Raw genomic sequence first — 13,444 nt, forward strand, 5'->3', positions numbered from 1 at the left:
ATCTATAAAATTGGTCAGTATCACACACATTCTACTCTAGATGTATAGCTAGTTGTTTTTTAAGGACTCTTCAGTGGAGAGCCAGTATATATGTATCTACTTGTGGGAACTACAGAATGAGCACGAATGCCCTCTTTTCATAGGGGTTATATTTATAAAGCATCATTGTTAAAATTCTGTCTGTTTTGTAGTTGATGCAGTAAATTAAATAATTGTGGGCTGTGGGGAATCTCATTTTCTGTTAAATTTTCTACAAATTTGCAATATCTCCATCAAGCAATTAGACGCACTCCACTGCTAGGTGTACGGCAAATAGCTCCTGCCATTGATGTTTTCTCATAGACTGTGTCTCATTCTTCAAAATATACAGACTTCCCCCTCTTAGCTTGATGAAGACATCATCTCTGAGTGGGTGGCAAAATAAAATTACCTCCATCTCATCTCACACCTACACTATCTGCACGATGGGAAGCCTATTAGTGTGGTGCCTCAATCACCATATCAAAGATCACAAGCAGCATAAATATACAACAGTGACATCAATGACTACATTATTCAACGAATCTATGAGTTTGTTACTCTTCCACAATAAGGGCTTTCACCATGTAATGAAATTGTCTCTCTTGGTGCATCAAAACATCCTCTAAGAATTGTTCTAAGGAACGCTACTTTTCCATGGCATAGTGGGGGTCTGTAGCTCATGCTGTCCAGGTAATTCTAAAGGTTATCAACGGAGCTTCAGATCGTGGACAGTGACCGTGCGGTTGAAAGAGGACGGGAGGGTGAGTACTGCTATCAGTCTGACATTTCTGTCACTCCTAGTATTTGATTTGGTGGATGGCTCTGACAAATGCCAGCGCTGTCACTGGAGCAGTTTTAATTATACCTTTCCGAGTCTTGCAGCTACCACAGGATGAACTTAATTAGTTGATGTAGAGGCTCCATGTCACAGATGTGGATGGCTAAGGTAACCTGTTCGGGAGTGTCGTGCAGAGAGAAGGCTTTAATTGTGTCTGCTTCCGTGTGAATTAAGTGTAATGGACCAGGGAGGCGGTGAGCTTCTGATCCTGATTTTCCCTGATGTACTATTGTATTAAAGAAATCAAACAAGGACAGGATTCAATAAAATCTCTGTCTACAAATGTAAAAAAAAATCCCTACTTGTCTGATATTTACTAAAATACCAAGAGATCACAATGAAAATTACCTTGACATATACGTTTGAAATGAGTTCCCTTGAGGTTTCTGCCTCATCACCATGTTAAATGATCCATAATTTAGAAAATAATAAGCAGAATCGTTGATTCACCCTCGTCATGTTTGATTTTGCACATCAGGTACTTCGTCTGCTTTACACATTTTCCTCACGTGACGTTTTGTTCCACAAATACGACACTCAGTATTTGTGGAAATATTCTTCAGTAATAAACATGCATCACGTGACCTCAGTGAAAACACCGGCTACTACATTTCCCACGTGACCAGCTTACTTTTACAACTAAGAGCTTCAAGAATTTTTAAAAACAGAATCCAAGATAACATTTTAACGAAGACATTTTAATAGAAAAAGGACAATTTATTTCATTGTTAAAATATCACAATTAACTACACATTCACCTGGCCAGGAAAGCCTACTACATATTACTTGAAATAGGACAAATAACATTTAGTCAGTACAAGTACATAAATTTACAGTTGAAATATACAGTTTCTTCCTGCAAAGGAAGTTGAGAGAGGATCAAAACTCACACACACTGATGATGATTGAATCAGATGTAACTACAGATGTGATGTAAGCAGACATGGCTGAAATTCAGATGACCTGATCCACCTAAAAGACAAAATGGCAGCATGTGCCACACGACTTCAAATTATGTGTAACCCTGAACATCTGTAATTGGTAATAATGCTAGATACCAACAATGCTAGGTAGGAATTTGAGCAATGGTATTGATATTCTTTATGTGGCTTTTAATCCAGGGCCACGTAATGAGATTTGGGGCCTATTATAAAAGCACAAATGAAGAATTCAGACATAATAGGGTTACGTCAATACTGAGTTGGCAGGCGTTTGAGCTCAGACTTAAAAAAAAGGATCATTACTGTAATACTGAATTAAATATGAAGTGTCATTACCGTGTCTTTGGCGACATGCCTAAACACAGAGTTATGTGTTTAACAATACTGTCAGAGTAGGATGTAGAACGAATACTTTTCTCCTAGATCATAACAGATGAGAGTCTGTTTGGAGATAAAGGCCACTGTGTACTGCACCACTTCCTTTCCTCACTTGTGCTCATTTCCTGTTGATCTGTACAAAATGTAATAGAAATGACTTATTTCCCTCTGACCTGTTCAAATGCAATATAAACAGCCTCAGTATTTACCTTGATCACCAATTTTGGCATCTTAGTGAAGGGTCTGTGTAACACTGTAACAGGGTTTATTTTGGGGTAACTGAAGACATTATCCTACTATTGAGATATTCCCAGTGATATCCTCCAGGAACATATCACTCTTAAGCACAACCCTGATCCTATGAATCAAGCCTTTACCTTTACATCGCTCAACTAATTGTCATGCTCTTTGTGACTTTGACGAGTACCATTAGAGCAGGGGAAACCCTGTAGTTTAGGGTCCCCAGTAGAGTGGAAATGAGAAACACTTCCCTACTGCCCTGCTGGTGTGGCTTTATCCCTGTGAAACAAACAGAATCACACAGGAGAAATATCTGTTCATAAAAGGTTTGTATAGCACAGTTAGGCATCAGTTGTCTGTTGCCACAGGCCTGTTGCTGGTGATTGTGTGTTGACTGGATAGGTCAGGACTGGTCAGTTTATTTTATTTGTTCATTTTTTATTCATGAAAACATCCTACAAAACATCTTACAGTGTCTAAGCCTGAGGGTGGTGACAAAGTTTCCTCAGAATCGAGAAGTTAACTGAAATTGAGTCAAGGTACGGAATATGACCAACCACCTGGAAAATCACATGAGAAAGGTCATTAAAATTAAAGCACATAATAAAATGATGATTTAGGTTCAGACTAACCAAAGCCTGAATCGGATGTGTGTCTGAGGCAGGGATGGAGTGAGTAAAAGAAAGACAAAAAAAAGCTTCATAAGCAGCTTTCAACACAAATAAGCACTTTGGATTTATTATTTTTTTTTTATGGAAGAGTTTCTCAATGAGCATTACATGAAAAACCTTCCTCAAAATCTGTGGAAAAAAATATCCCCTTTAAAAATGTGATGAATCTGTTGATAAACTGCTTACAAAATGTTTCTTAACAACAAAGTGAGAAAAAAATACTTTTTTTGTTGTTTCCTCATAAAAATCGCCACATTGAACGAGGCAAAAAAGTAGATCGTACCACATGGGGTAGAGTTGAAGTCCGCGCGTCTCTCTCTACACCGTCGTGACGGAGAGGAAGGCGTTGTGGACTTTGGACCCTTCTGCTGCTTTCGCTCCGTGCGTCATCAGCTCCTGGATGGTCATCCAGTTGTCCAGGATCTTCTTGTTGCGTTTCTTCATCATCTTGCGCTGGCTGAGCTCGATGATGCTGACCTCCTTGCGTCCCTCTCCGCCGCTCTGCGGGCTCTCGCGGAGGCTCTCCAGCCGGCATCGCTGCATGAACTCGCGACGTCGCCGCTGCTCCTTGGCTCGCAGCAGCTGCTGCTTACGCTCCTCCTTGCTCCAGTAGCGTCCCATCTTCATCTCGCTCATGGCGTCGTCGTCGGTGGTCATGCCCCCGCTGCGCTCCTCCTTGATCTTGAGGGCACGTTCACGCAGCAGCCTGTCGCGTACGGGCCGTTTGGTGATGTAGCGCGTGCCGTCGCTGCGAACCTTCACCTTCCACTCCATCCGGGGCTCCAGGGGGTGGGCGCCCAGCGGACCTGGCTCGCCGGCGGGGCCCTCGGCGCCCGAGCGCTGCTCGATCAGCTGTATGTAGCTCTGGTAGTGGCGGGCGTGCACGGGGACGTCCACGTGCGGACGGTGGGGCGAGAGGTACGGGATCCGCGAGACCGGGGCGCGCTCTTTGCCCGGAGAGCTCTCGTCCTCCGCCGGGGGCGTCTGCTCCGACTCGGAGGGGTTGCTGTGGTCTGGGCTGCCGCTCGGAGCCCTGCGTACGGGGGGGCAGGGCGGCGAGCCGCGCCCGGCCGCCGGCCCGATCCCAGCCGGCGGGCCCCCTCTCAGGTTCCTCTGATTGGTCAGGCTGACCATCCTCTGCAGGGAGTGCTCGGGCGAGCGGTCCATTGCGAGCGGCGTGCTGCGAGAACTCTCCGCCGTGTTGTACGCGCTCGAGCTGTCCTTGTCCGACTTCTCCGGGTGCTCGTTGATGTCGGCCAGCTTGCCCCCCTGCTGGTGGGCGGGGCCTCGGGAGGGGCCGCCCTTCCGCAGCTGGTGCGCCTGCATCAGGCTCTGACACTCCAGCTCGATGCTACGCAGCTCCTCGTTGAGGAGGCGGAGCTCGCGCTCAACGCCGCCGCCCTGCTGCTCGGCCAGGCTGCACTCGATGGTGCTGCTGCGTCTGTAGAACAGGTCGTACTCCCCGCTGTTACGGATCTGACACTTCAGCTCCAGCAGCTGCTGGTAGCGGTCCCCCTCCGGGCCCTCTTCCTCCAGCGCCAGGCCGCTGGGGCCCTGGACCGCCGCCTCTCGCCGCTGTCGCAGACACCGGGACAGCCTCTTCTGGATCTGTGCTAGGACCGTGTGCTGGGCGCTGTCAGCTCCACGCAGCAGGAGTCTGGACGCACAGGTCGTCTCCTGAGCAGAGGAGCATGAGGCACTACCAGCCAACATCTCCTCCTCTGCCTTCCTCACCTAAACAGAGCAAACACACTGAATACTATGCTGTCATATAGTATATACTATATAGTACGAATAAAATATAGCACATGTTCTTAAAATAAATCTAAGAATGATATATTACGTTTTTACACCAAGGCAGAGCAGAAAAAATATTATATATCACTTAAAATATATTTCTATACACTTCCAATGTGATTCATCTAGATAACTCTCATCTGACATTTGACTATTTTACCAGTTATTTACATGAAGTACCCAATGAATATTCAAAAATGTTCTTTATTTAAAAGAACATGCTACTGTAAAAATGGATATATAGATAGGCATAAAAGTTCATAACAAAACCTACAGAGGTTGAGGAACAACTTCTCCCCTGTTCACTGAACTGTAGCACTCACCTGCTCTTCCTCCTCTCTGGCCGCTCTCTCCATCTCTTCCTCCTCTCTGGCCGCTTTCTCCATCTCTTCCTCCTCTCTTCTCTGTTCCTCCAGCATCTCCAGCTTGAGTTCCTCTAAAAACTCACTGTGTTCATCATCCAGCCAGGTCTCCTCCAGCTGCACGGATAGAGAGAGAGAGAGAGAGAGAGAGAGAGAGAGAGAGAGAGAGAGAGAGAGAGAGAGAGAGAGGAGGGAAAGAAATAAGGGGAAAGACAGTAAGTGGGAGAGAGGGAGAGGGAGAGCACGGCGGGGGAGAACAGGTACTACCATTTCATGGTGGACTATGGTTCTGTGATGTTACGCTCGTTAGCCTACACTGAAATCCTGGACATGTAATAATATCACATTCTTGCAGGGCACAAAAGATTGTACATCAGCAATATAATAAACTTTGAGCTCTGCTTGTAATGAAGCAGGATCTCATATCAGGTGGTCAATATACACCAGAGTGCCCTTTATACCCCCCCCCCCTTTAATTTCTTACATCAGCTCTCTGCCTTGTGCTCGCCCATAAAGCATAATCCATATTTATGGATTCAAATTTATTATCAGGGATGTATTTAATTACAACGTGAAAGAAAATGATCCATTAATGGTGATCTGAGCTCCACTGCCTGTTATGACCAGTCAGCTAGGATCAGTATTAGCATGCTATTTGTTATGACCAGTCAGCTAGGATCAGTATTAGCATGCTATTTGTTTTGATGAGTGAAGGCAGGAAGCCGCTTACACAGACACAGCTTGGAAATAAAACACGGCCGGACGACTGGTTTTGTCAGGACGAAGGGAGGGTGGAATCAAAATGGCTGCCTCGGTGAAGGAAGACAAACGCGTAGCTGTGTTGTGCTCTGCTGGGTGCTGGAGGGCTGCACCTTCAAGAGTCCCTGAGTGCTTTAAATGGGGCCTTTCCACTATGTGATTAGCTGTGTCCTTGCTCATTCATCAACATGGAGGGGATTTGAGCATGTGCCCGAGAGAGAGAGTGTGTGTGTGTGTTCGCACATGTACGCTCACATGCACGTTGTGTGTGTGTGTGTGTGTGTGTGTGTGTGTGTGTGTGTGTGTGCGCGCGCGTGTGTGTGTGTGTGTGTGTGTGTGTGTGTGTGTGCGCATGTGTGTGTGTGTGTAGCCCACCTGCAGCTCTGGCCGGGCTATGAGCAGTACGATGGTTCTGAAGTCCTCTCTGGAGAGTAGAGCTACCGCCTCCTCCCGGTTCTGCACATCTTCTCCGTTTATCTGGTGGGATGACAGCAAAACAGTCTCACCTCAAACAGCTCAACTCAACGTCAGCTAGCATGGACAATGTAGGAAAAAAAAACAGAATGGACATTGATCCTTTTTAAACCAGCTTTAAAATGATCACAGCGGAAGAAATATGAATATTGTAGTAACCGCCTGGGTCCAAAGTTATTCATAGTGTTATAATTAGTATATAGTTCTGTGTGTATAGTATTATACATTCTGTTCTAATTACTACTGTACTCCTCAAAGCACTATTTCTCAGTGACGGGAACCTTAAGGGGGTTGAAATTGTACTGCCCTAAATGTATAATAGGAACGCCCTGACAAAGGAGCTGTCTGGAAAAGAGGCTGGAGAAAAAGCATGCAGAAAGTCCTTCTCATTAAGGCAGGTAAACACCCGGACTCCCAGACCTGGTTCTGGGGTGAGTGCTAGCAGGCAGGGCTCTCCAATGGCTGATGCTCCCTCATTGATTGTGAGGAAAACGCTCATGTGACAGAGTGTTTGTGTTCATAAGTGCTTCCTGCTCACATCCTCCCAGCCACACAATTAAGGCGCTCGTGACAGGCAGCGTCCATCTTTTTCCCAAAATGAGTAATGGTGCAGTAATGGCAAGTATAACAGTGTGTGCCCTGCAAACCTGCACCCCGCCAGTCAGACTCTCACACACACACATGCATACACAAACGCGCACACAAACACACGCATACACTCAAGTGCATAGTTACAAACAAACACACACAGTTTTAAGCGTGTCCATCCACCCACACACTAGCAGATGCAGACTCGCCCACCAGCCTCGAAGCGATCGGAGCAGGGTGGTGCTGTTCTATGATTGCCAAACAGCCCCAGTCAGGGCAGGATGAGGGTAATAACGTTTAGCCGTTTCTCTGGATTCTCAAGTTGTGGTTGAGGATGAGATTCTGGCACGGAAAAGACCCTTCAGACCGGTCCGAAAGGACAGACGTACTGCAGCCTGCTTCAGAACACGTTCGGTTTTTCATGTCTCAGCATCACAGAACTGCACCTCGATTGCTGGTGTTTGTTTTGTTCAATTATTTTGCAGCTCAGATGTTGGTTAGTGATTTTTTTCAGGTAACTCAAAAGCCTGAACACAATTACATTTATGAGAACATTTACAAAGCCAATAACTGTTTACAATTCCCACTGAGATTAAGAGCTGTGCTGAGTGTGGGGCTGTAGCCAAAAAGGTTTGAGCATGAAGTACAGTAACTCCAGAGAGCCTGGAACAGGCCACTCTAAAGCGCCCCGCAGGGACAGATCAGCCTCCCTGTGACCTGCACACACAGCACCACTGCTCCTGTCTAATGATGCCAAGGAGACCCCTTCCCCAAAAGTCCTATCAGCACACACACACACACACACACACACACACACACACACACACACACACACACACACACACACACACACACCATGCGGATTCCCAGTAATGGTTCTGTTCAGAGAGTCCATCAGAGGCTAAAGGCATTTTCTCTTTTTCTTTCTCTCACACACATCTCTATATCTCCATATCTCCTATCTCTTGGTCTTTTCCACAAGAACCCAGAGATCCAAGGTCTTACAGTGTGTGCTCTCTGCATGGCTGTACTGTCTCTGCTGTGTCCTCCATTGTAATAGCCACAATGCACTGAGCTTTAATGTGCAACCATTAAAAAGGAAAGAGCCCTCAAACTGCAAGACAGTGACTCCTCTCCTCATGCGTGTATAATGAGTATAGACTAAGAAATACAGTTACCTGCAAAATACGGTCCCCTTCCCGGATACGGCCGTCTCGAGCTGCGATGCTATTTACTCCAACCTAGGACAGAGCATAACACAGCATTTGTATTCAATGGAAATCCAACATGTCTAGGTCACTGAAATCTTCTAAAGGCTTGCCTGGTTTAAGTTTCACAGGTTCAGCCATCCTATGAGACTCAGCGACAAACGAAACTAACTGAGGGGGCAGGACCATCTTTCAAGAGCCAATCAATTCTTGTCTCACCCCATTTGTTTCACTCTGTCCAGTCACTGGACATCTCCAGAGATGACTAACAATTGGAGTCTTCCGTCTTCATGAAGCAGCAGGCCTTCAGAGTCCCAGCTCTTTAGAATGATGACCTGCCTCATATTGTGATCATACTGACACAGCCTCACTTTAAAGATGCCAGAGATATGTGCTGCCGTTACAAGCAGTTCCTCGGTTACAGCATTTGGTGTCTCTTGTAGACCATCAATGCTATCTCATTCGGCAAGAAACGGAAAAATTTATGGCGCACCAAAATCATAAAGACATCTTACTGCGTTTTCACGCTTACATTCTTATTTCCATATTGCCATGTCTGCCATCCATTTGTTGTTATTAAACATATTATAGTAGCAAATGAATAATGAAAATACTCTCATAAAACGGATTACTGTACAGTTACCATGATCCTCCTTCCCAGGTTTACAACTCTGGGAGCAAAGGCAGTAGGTCTGGAGCAGCGTATTATATGGCAGATAGCACAGGCCACGGATCCGTAGTCTTCAATTTTATGGAGTGAAGATTTTAATAAGCCTGTAAGCCCCGCCTGGCGCCGGCGTATCTATATACAGCAGGAGTGTGTGCGGCCAGCAGCTCGCGTCTCTGAGGCCACTTCCCAGGGTTCTGGGAGCGTGTCTGGCACCACACGGGAGGCTAGCGGTGGTGCCAGCGAGCGGGAGAAGAATCCCCTGGACCAGATCTGTCCAATGTACACATTTCATGAATCTTGGAAGCAGCCATTTTGTATGATGCCAGGTGAGAGGTGGGCGTTTGGCAGTTGCCTTGTTTTGGACGGTATAAAATCATTCATGAACACATAGTGCATGTAGGCTTTAAAGCGTTATGTACCTTGCAGTACGTAATGTACTCAGGTATATAGACAGTACCCTCTAACAGTTTCGATGAAAACAAGTTAATGTCCAGAGTTTTTCCTGAGTTTTCCTGCCGTGATGAATTCATGTCAGCAATGAAGTTGTGAGGAAGTGCGTCCTTCCCCACATCTTATTACCGATTCTCTGTCTTATTACACATACTGAAGACACCTTCAGTCTCACTACACTAACAGGCCAAATAAAACTCTACCCAAACATGCCCATTAAAGCAAGCGTACAGTGCAGGAGCCAGGGGAGAACGATCCCATTCAAATGTCACTTTTGATGAAGTCATATCTGCACCAAGGTCTTTTTCTCTCATTTACATGCTACCCTAAGGTCTTTCCCACAGATGCCACTATACGCCGAGAATGGATAATTAGAATCATCATGGTCTTGTTATTTTTTGTCTGCACACAATTCAGGGAGAGTCAACATCTATGAAATCATCAAAGAGTAAAAAAATAATAAACATGTGGTCCCTAGCTGACACAGATACGCAGCACATTTCATACATTTTTAATGAACGGCATTAAAAGGTGTTTTTACCAGGGGTTAGAGAAACAGCAGACCCATGTTTGGATGTTTGGTTTTGTAAATATATGCTGTCAATCATGGAACAAAGCTGCACAAATATTTGTATTGCTAATTTTCATACCCATGTGTATTTATGTCAGGGACAAGAGGAAATGACAAATGGCAGAACCGGAAAGCACATTTCAAACTTTTAAACCTAGCAAACAGTTTTATGTTATGATGACTTATACACATCCATAAACTATTAATACAGTACTATGTCATATTTTTTTATAGTTCCTTTATCCAATTGTGTGACTACTTACAGCCATAATTCTTAATTGGTATTCCGGTTATGAACTTTCACAGTGGTAGGAGTTGCACGGCATTTAAATATAATCTTGACAGAGAGGAAAAGGTTATTGGCTGAATTTGGTTCACTGACTTTGTGACATTTGAATAGAAAGAGGCTTTCACCTCTGACACGTAGATTGCGATGTCGTCCTCGTCGTCGGTCCTGTAGCAGAGAGTGAGGCCGAGCTTCTCCCGACTGTTCAAACGACAGAGCGCCACCTCCTGCAGGGTTAATCACAACGTTACATGCTGACATTCTGGCCAGTTTGTGGAAAGTGAAAGAGTCCAGGGTGGCTCTGCGCTCTAATACACATCTCACACAGGTACCACTCGTACCCATCTGGACATCTCTGGGTCTGACTGAAATCCTGAAGCCGTGGATGCACAACCCCCTGTGTACATTCTGCAGTCACGCCACTGAATGAAAAATGGTTTTCACTAGTACATTCGAGAACGTTGGAATACTTAGCATGCATTTTCAGTTTCAATATTAATGTTTGGTTTGTAAATAAGCTGTACTCATGCTATTAAAGTTCATTTATTCAATCTGTGATTGCTGTGTTTTAACCAAGAGTGGCTGCTCGGATGAAAGATTCATTGGCCGTTCCACTGCAGAGCAGGTGAGGGTGGGCTCAGCTCAAATTAGGGCTGCTCTACAATTTTAGTTTCCCGAGAAGCTTCAACAACTGGACAAGCAGCAAACCACCCATCACAGCCAAAGCACCCGTACCAGATTCTACAATCCATAACCACCCATAATGTAGATTCTATTCAGATCTAGATTCTATAATCCATAACCACCCATATTCTAGATTCTATAACCCAGTGGTTCCCAAAGTGGGGGGCGCGCCCCCTAGGTGGGGCGCGGAGCTATTGCAGGGGGGGGCGCGGAGCTTGAAAGTAAAACGTGCACCGATTCCGATATTAATATCTGAAAAAATTCTAGATCGGGTATCGGGGACAATGTGACCGATCCATAAAAACAGATCTATTCAGTCTAATTCTATGCTTGTATTGCTTGCTTTTCGGAGTTAGTTCAACCTTAATACTCGCGCTGGTGGTATTCCACTTAGTCCGTTTATTTGCTGGTTGACCAAAATAAACCTGGGCTCCAGCAATACTTCACTGTTCATACATGAACTGGTGAGTTGTCCAAAGCTCATTTAATGCGTTACTTACAGAAATAAATTAAAGAGCAGTGGTCTGACTCGGTCTACGGCAGAAAGCTAAAAAACAACAATATTCCGTACGCGCCCTCAACTCGCTCCCTTAAAGAGACAGTACACATATTTCTAGCCGTTACATGTTGTGCTCTGCGTGATGTCTGCGCTTGCAAACTAGCCGCATATGTATTGCTGTTTCTCTTATTTCATCTCCTTATTTATTTTAAATTATATTTAGAATTCTTGAACCATTTAAAATGTTTCTTGCAGTTTATTTTTTTCATGTTTGACCAAAGTTGTGAACCTATTGTTTTTGTAAGTTTTCAACACATCCCTAGTCAATATGGGGGGGGGGGGGGGGGGGGGGGGGGGGGCTGTGACTACCCGATCCGTACACCCTGCCCGATCCGTACCGAGCATGCGCGAGAAAATGTGCGCATGCGCGTTGCGATTGGCCCAGGCACGTATCGGGCAGATATTTTGCGCATGCGTTAACATTTTACGACACTACTGTAGTGAACGGAGTGTGTGATCGTACGAGAAGCATTGTAATAAAAAATTAAGGATTTCAGATTTTATGGTGAGTTAAAGGAATATATCTCCCACGGTTTATTCAAATCGACTTGTGATAAAAATATGCGACGTGAAATTCGTCGTGTATTTGAAAAGTTTATAGTTGAAGGTAAGTTAAATTCAAACCATGTTCCTAAGTTAACAGTCTGTCCTGTCGTGGAATATAAAGTTCTTATAAATATATTTATAAATAACAATGGTGGAACGTTTTCTTTTTATGTTTAGATAACCGAATGTTTTACATCGGACCAAACAAAAATTATATGCGTTTGGTTATGTTGACTGAAGAGGAAAAGAGGTCTGCTCTGATCGAGTGTCCTAATAACCCTGGCACCGGTGTTACCATCATGGTGTACGAGGCACTAGAGACAGGGTTATTGCCGGTTACTTTTGGCCTACCTTTTGTTTGGTCCGATGTAAAATATTCGGTTATCTAAACATAAAAAGAAAACGTTCCACCATAGTTATTAACTTTATATTCCACGACAGGACCGACTGTTAACACATGGTTTGAATTTAACTTACCTTTAACTATAAAGTTTTCAGATACACGACGAATTTCACGTCGCATATTTTTATCACAAGTCGGTTTGAATAGCTCCTTTATACTCCTTTAACTCGCCATAAAATCTGAAATCCTTCATTATTTTATTACAACACTTCCTGCACCCCAAACCAATGTTCTCCCCAATGTAACCAATGTATAAATCTATATTATATTATAATGTATGTGTATGTATGTATTAATCCGCAGTTACAATTATAATAAATATAATTTATTATTATTTCTATTATTATTTAATTGTTATTACTACTATTATTTTTAACTGTTTACAAAAGTGTCGTAAAATGTAACGGTAGTGTCGTAAAGTGTCAACGCATGCGCAAATATCTGACCGATACGTGCCTGGGCCAATCGCAACGCGCATGCGCACGTTTTCTCGCGCATGCTCGGTACGGATCGGGCAGGGTGTACGGATCGGGTAGTCACAGCGGCGCAAAAATATTCTCATCTACTAAAGGGGGGCACGGCAGAAAAAGTTTGGGAACCACTGCTATAACCCATAAGCACCCGTATTCCAGATTCTACAATCCATAACCACCCATATTCTAGATTCTATAATCCATAAGCACTGCAAACTCTCAGACTGAGGCCATCAGCTTCTTGACAGTGATGTATCACAATCATTTAAATATTATAACTGCAAACTTCAACCTAGCGCTTCCTTTCACAACCATAGTGTGTAGATTGACTTTATATTCTGCTGTATATTCTAGACTTTATATTGTACTTTATATTGTCTTCATATTGCTTTTAAATGAGAGGTCTTCTGGTAAGTAAACATGCACTATAACTGCCCTATATGTACTATAAACCCTTGAAACCTAGACAGCCTTTGGCCTTAACACCAGCATTACAGACCAACTACAGGCTGGTCAGTGGTCAGA

At 44.3% G+C, this 13,444-nt stretch overlaps 1 protein-coding gene across 4 annotated transcripts in view; it reads right to left on the bottom strand.

Annotated features, from left to right (window-relative positions):
• Window positions 1-1,611: 1,611 nt before the first annotated feature.
• The window catches only part of LOC143515165 (PDZ domain-containing RING finger protein 4), a 107,690-nt gene continuing 95,857 nt past the window's right edge, over window positions 1,612-13,444 (bottom strand). For all 4 annotated transcript variants that reach the window (XM_077007185.1, XM_077007186.1, XM_077007188.1 and 1 more), the window contains 5 exons: window positions 10,383-10,481; window positions 8,248-8,310; window positions 6,383-6,484; window positions 5,210-5,365; window positions 1,612-4,823 (listed from right to left, as the gene is read on the bottom strand). In XM_077007185.1, coding sequence (XP_076863300.1) covers window positions 3,408-4,823; window positions 5,210-5,365; window positions 6,383-6,484; window positions 8,248-8,310; window positions 10,383-10,481 — 1,836 coding nt within the window. In that variant the 3' untranslated portion in view covers window positions 1,612-3,407. The remainder of the gene's footprint in view (window positions 4,824-5,209; window positions 5,366-6,382; window positions 6,485-8,247; window positions 8,311-10,382; window positions 10,482-13,444) is intronic.

This window comes from Brachyhypopomus gauderio, chromosome 5, assembly GCF_052324685.1.
Source record: "Brachyhypopomus gauderio isolate BG-103 chromosome 5, BGAUD_0.2, whole genome shotgun sequence".
In the NCBI taxonomy this organism is placed as follows: domain Eukaryota; kingdom Metazoa; phylum Chordata; class Actinopteri; order Gymnotiformes; family Hypopomidae; genus Brachyhypopomus; species Brachyhypopomus gauderio.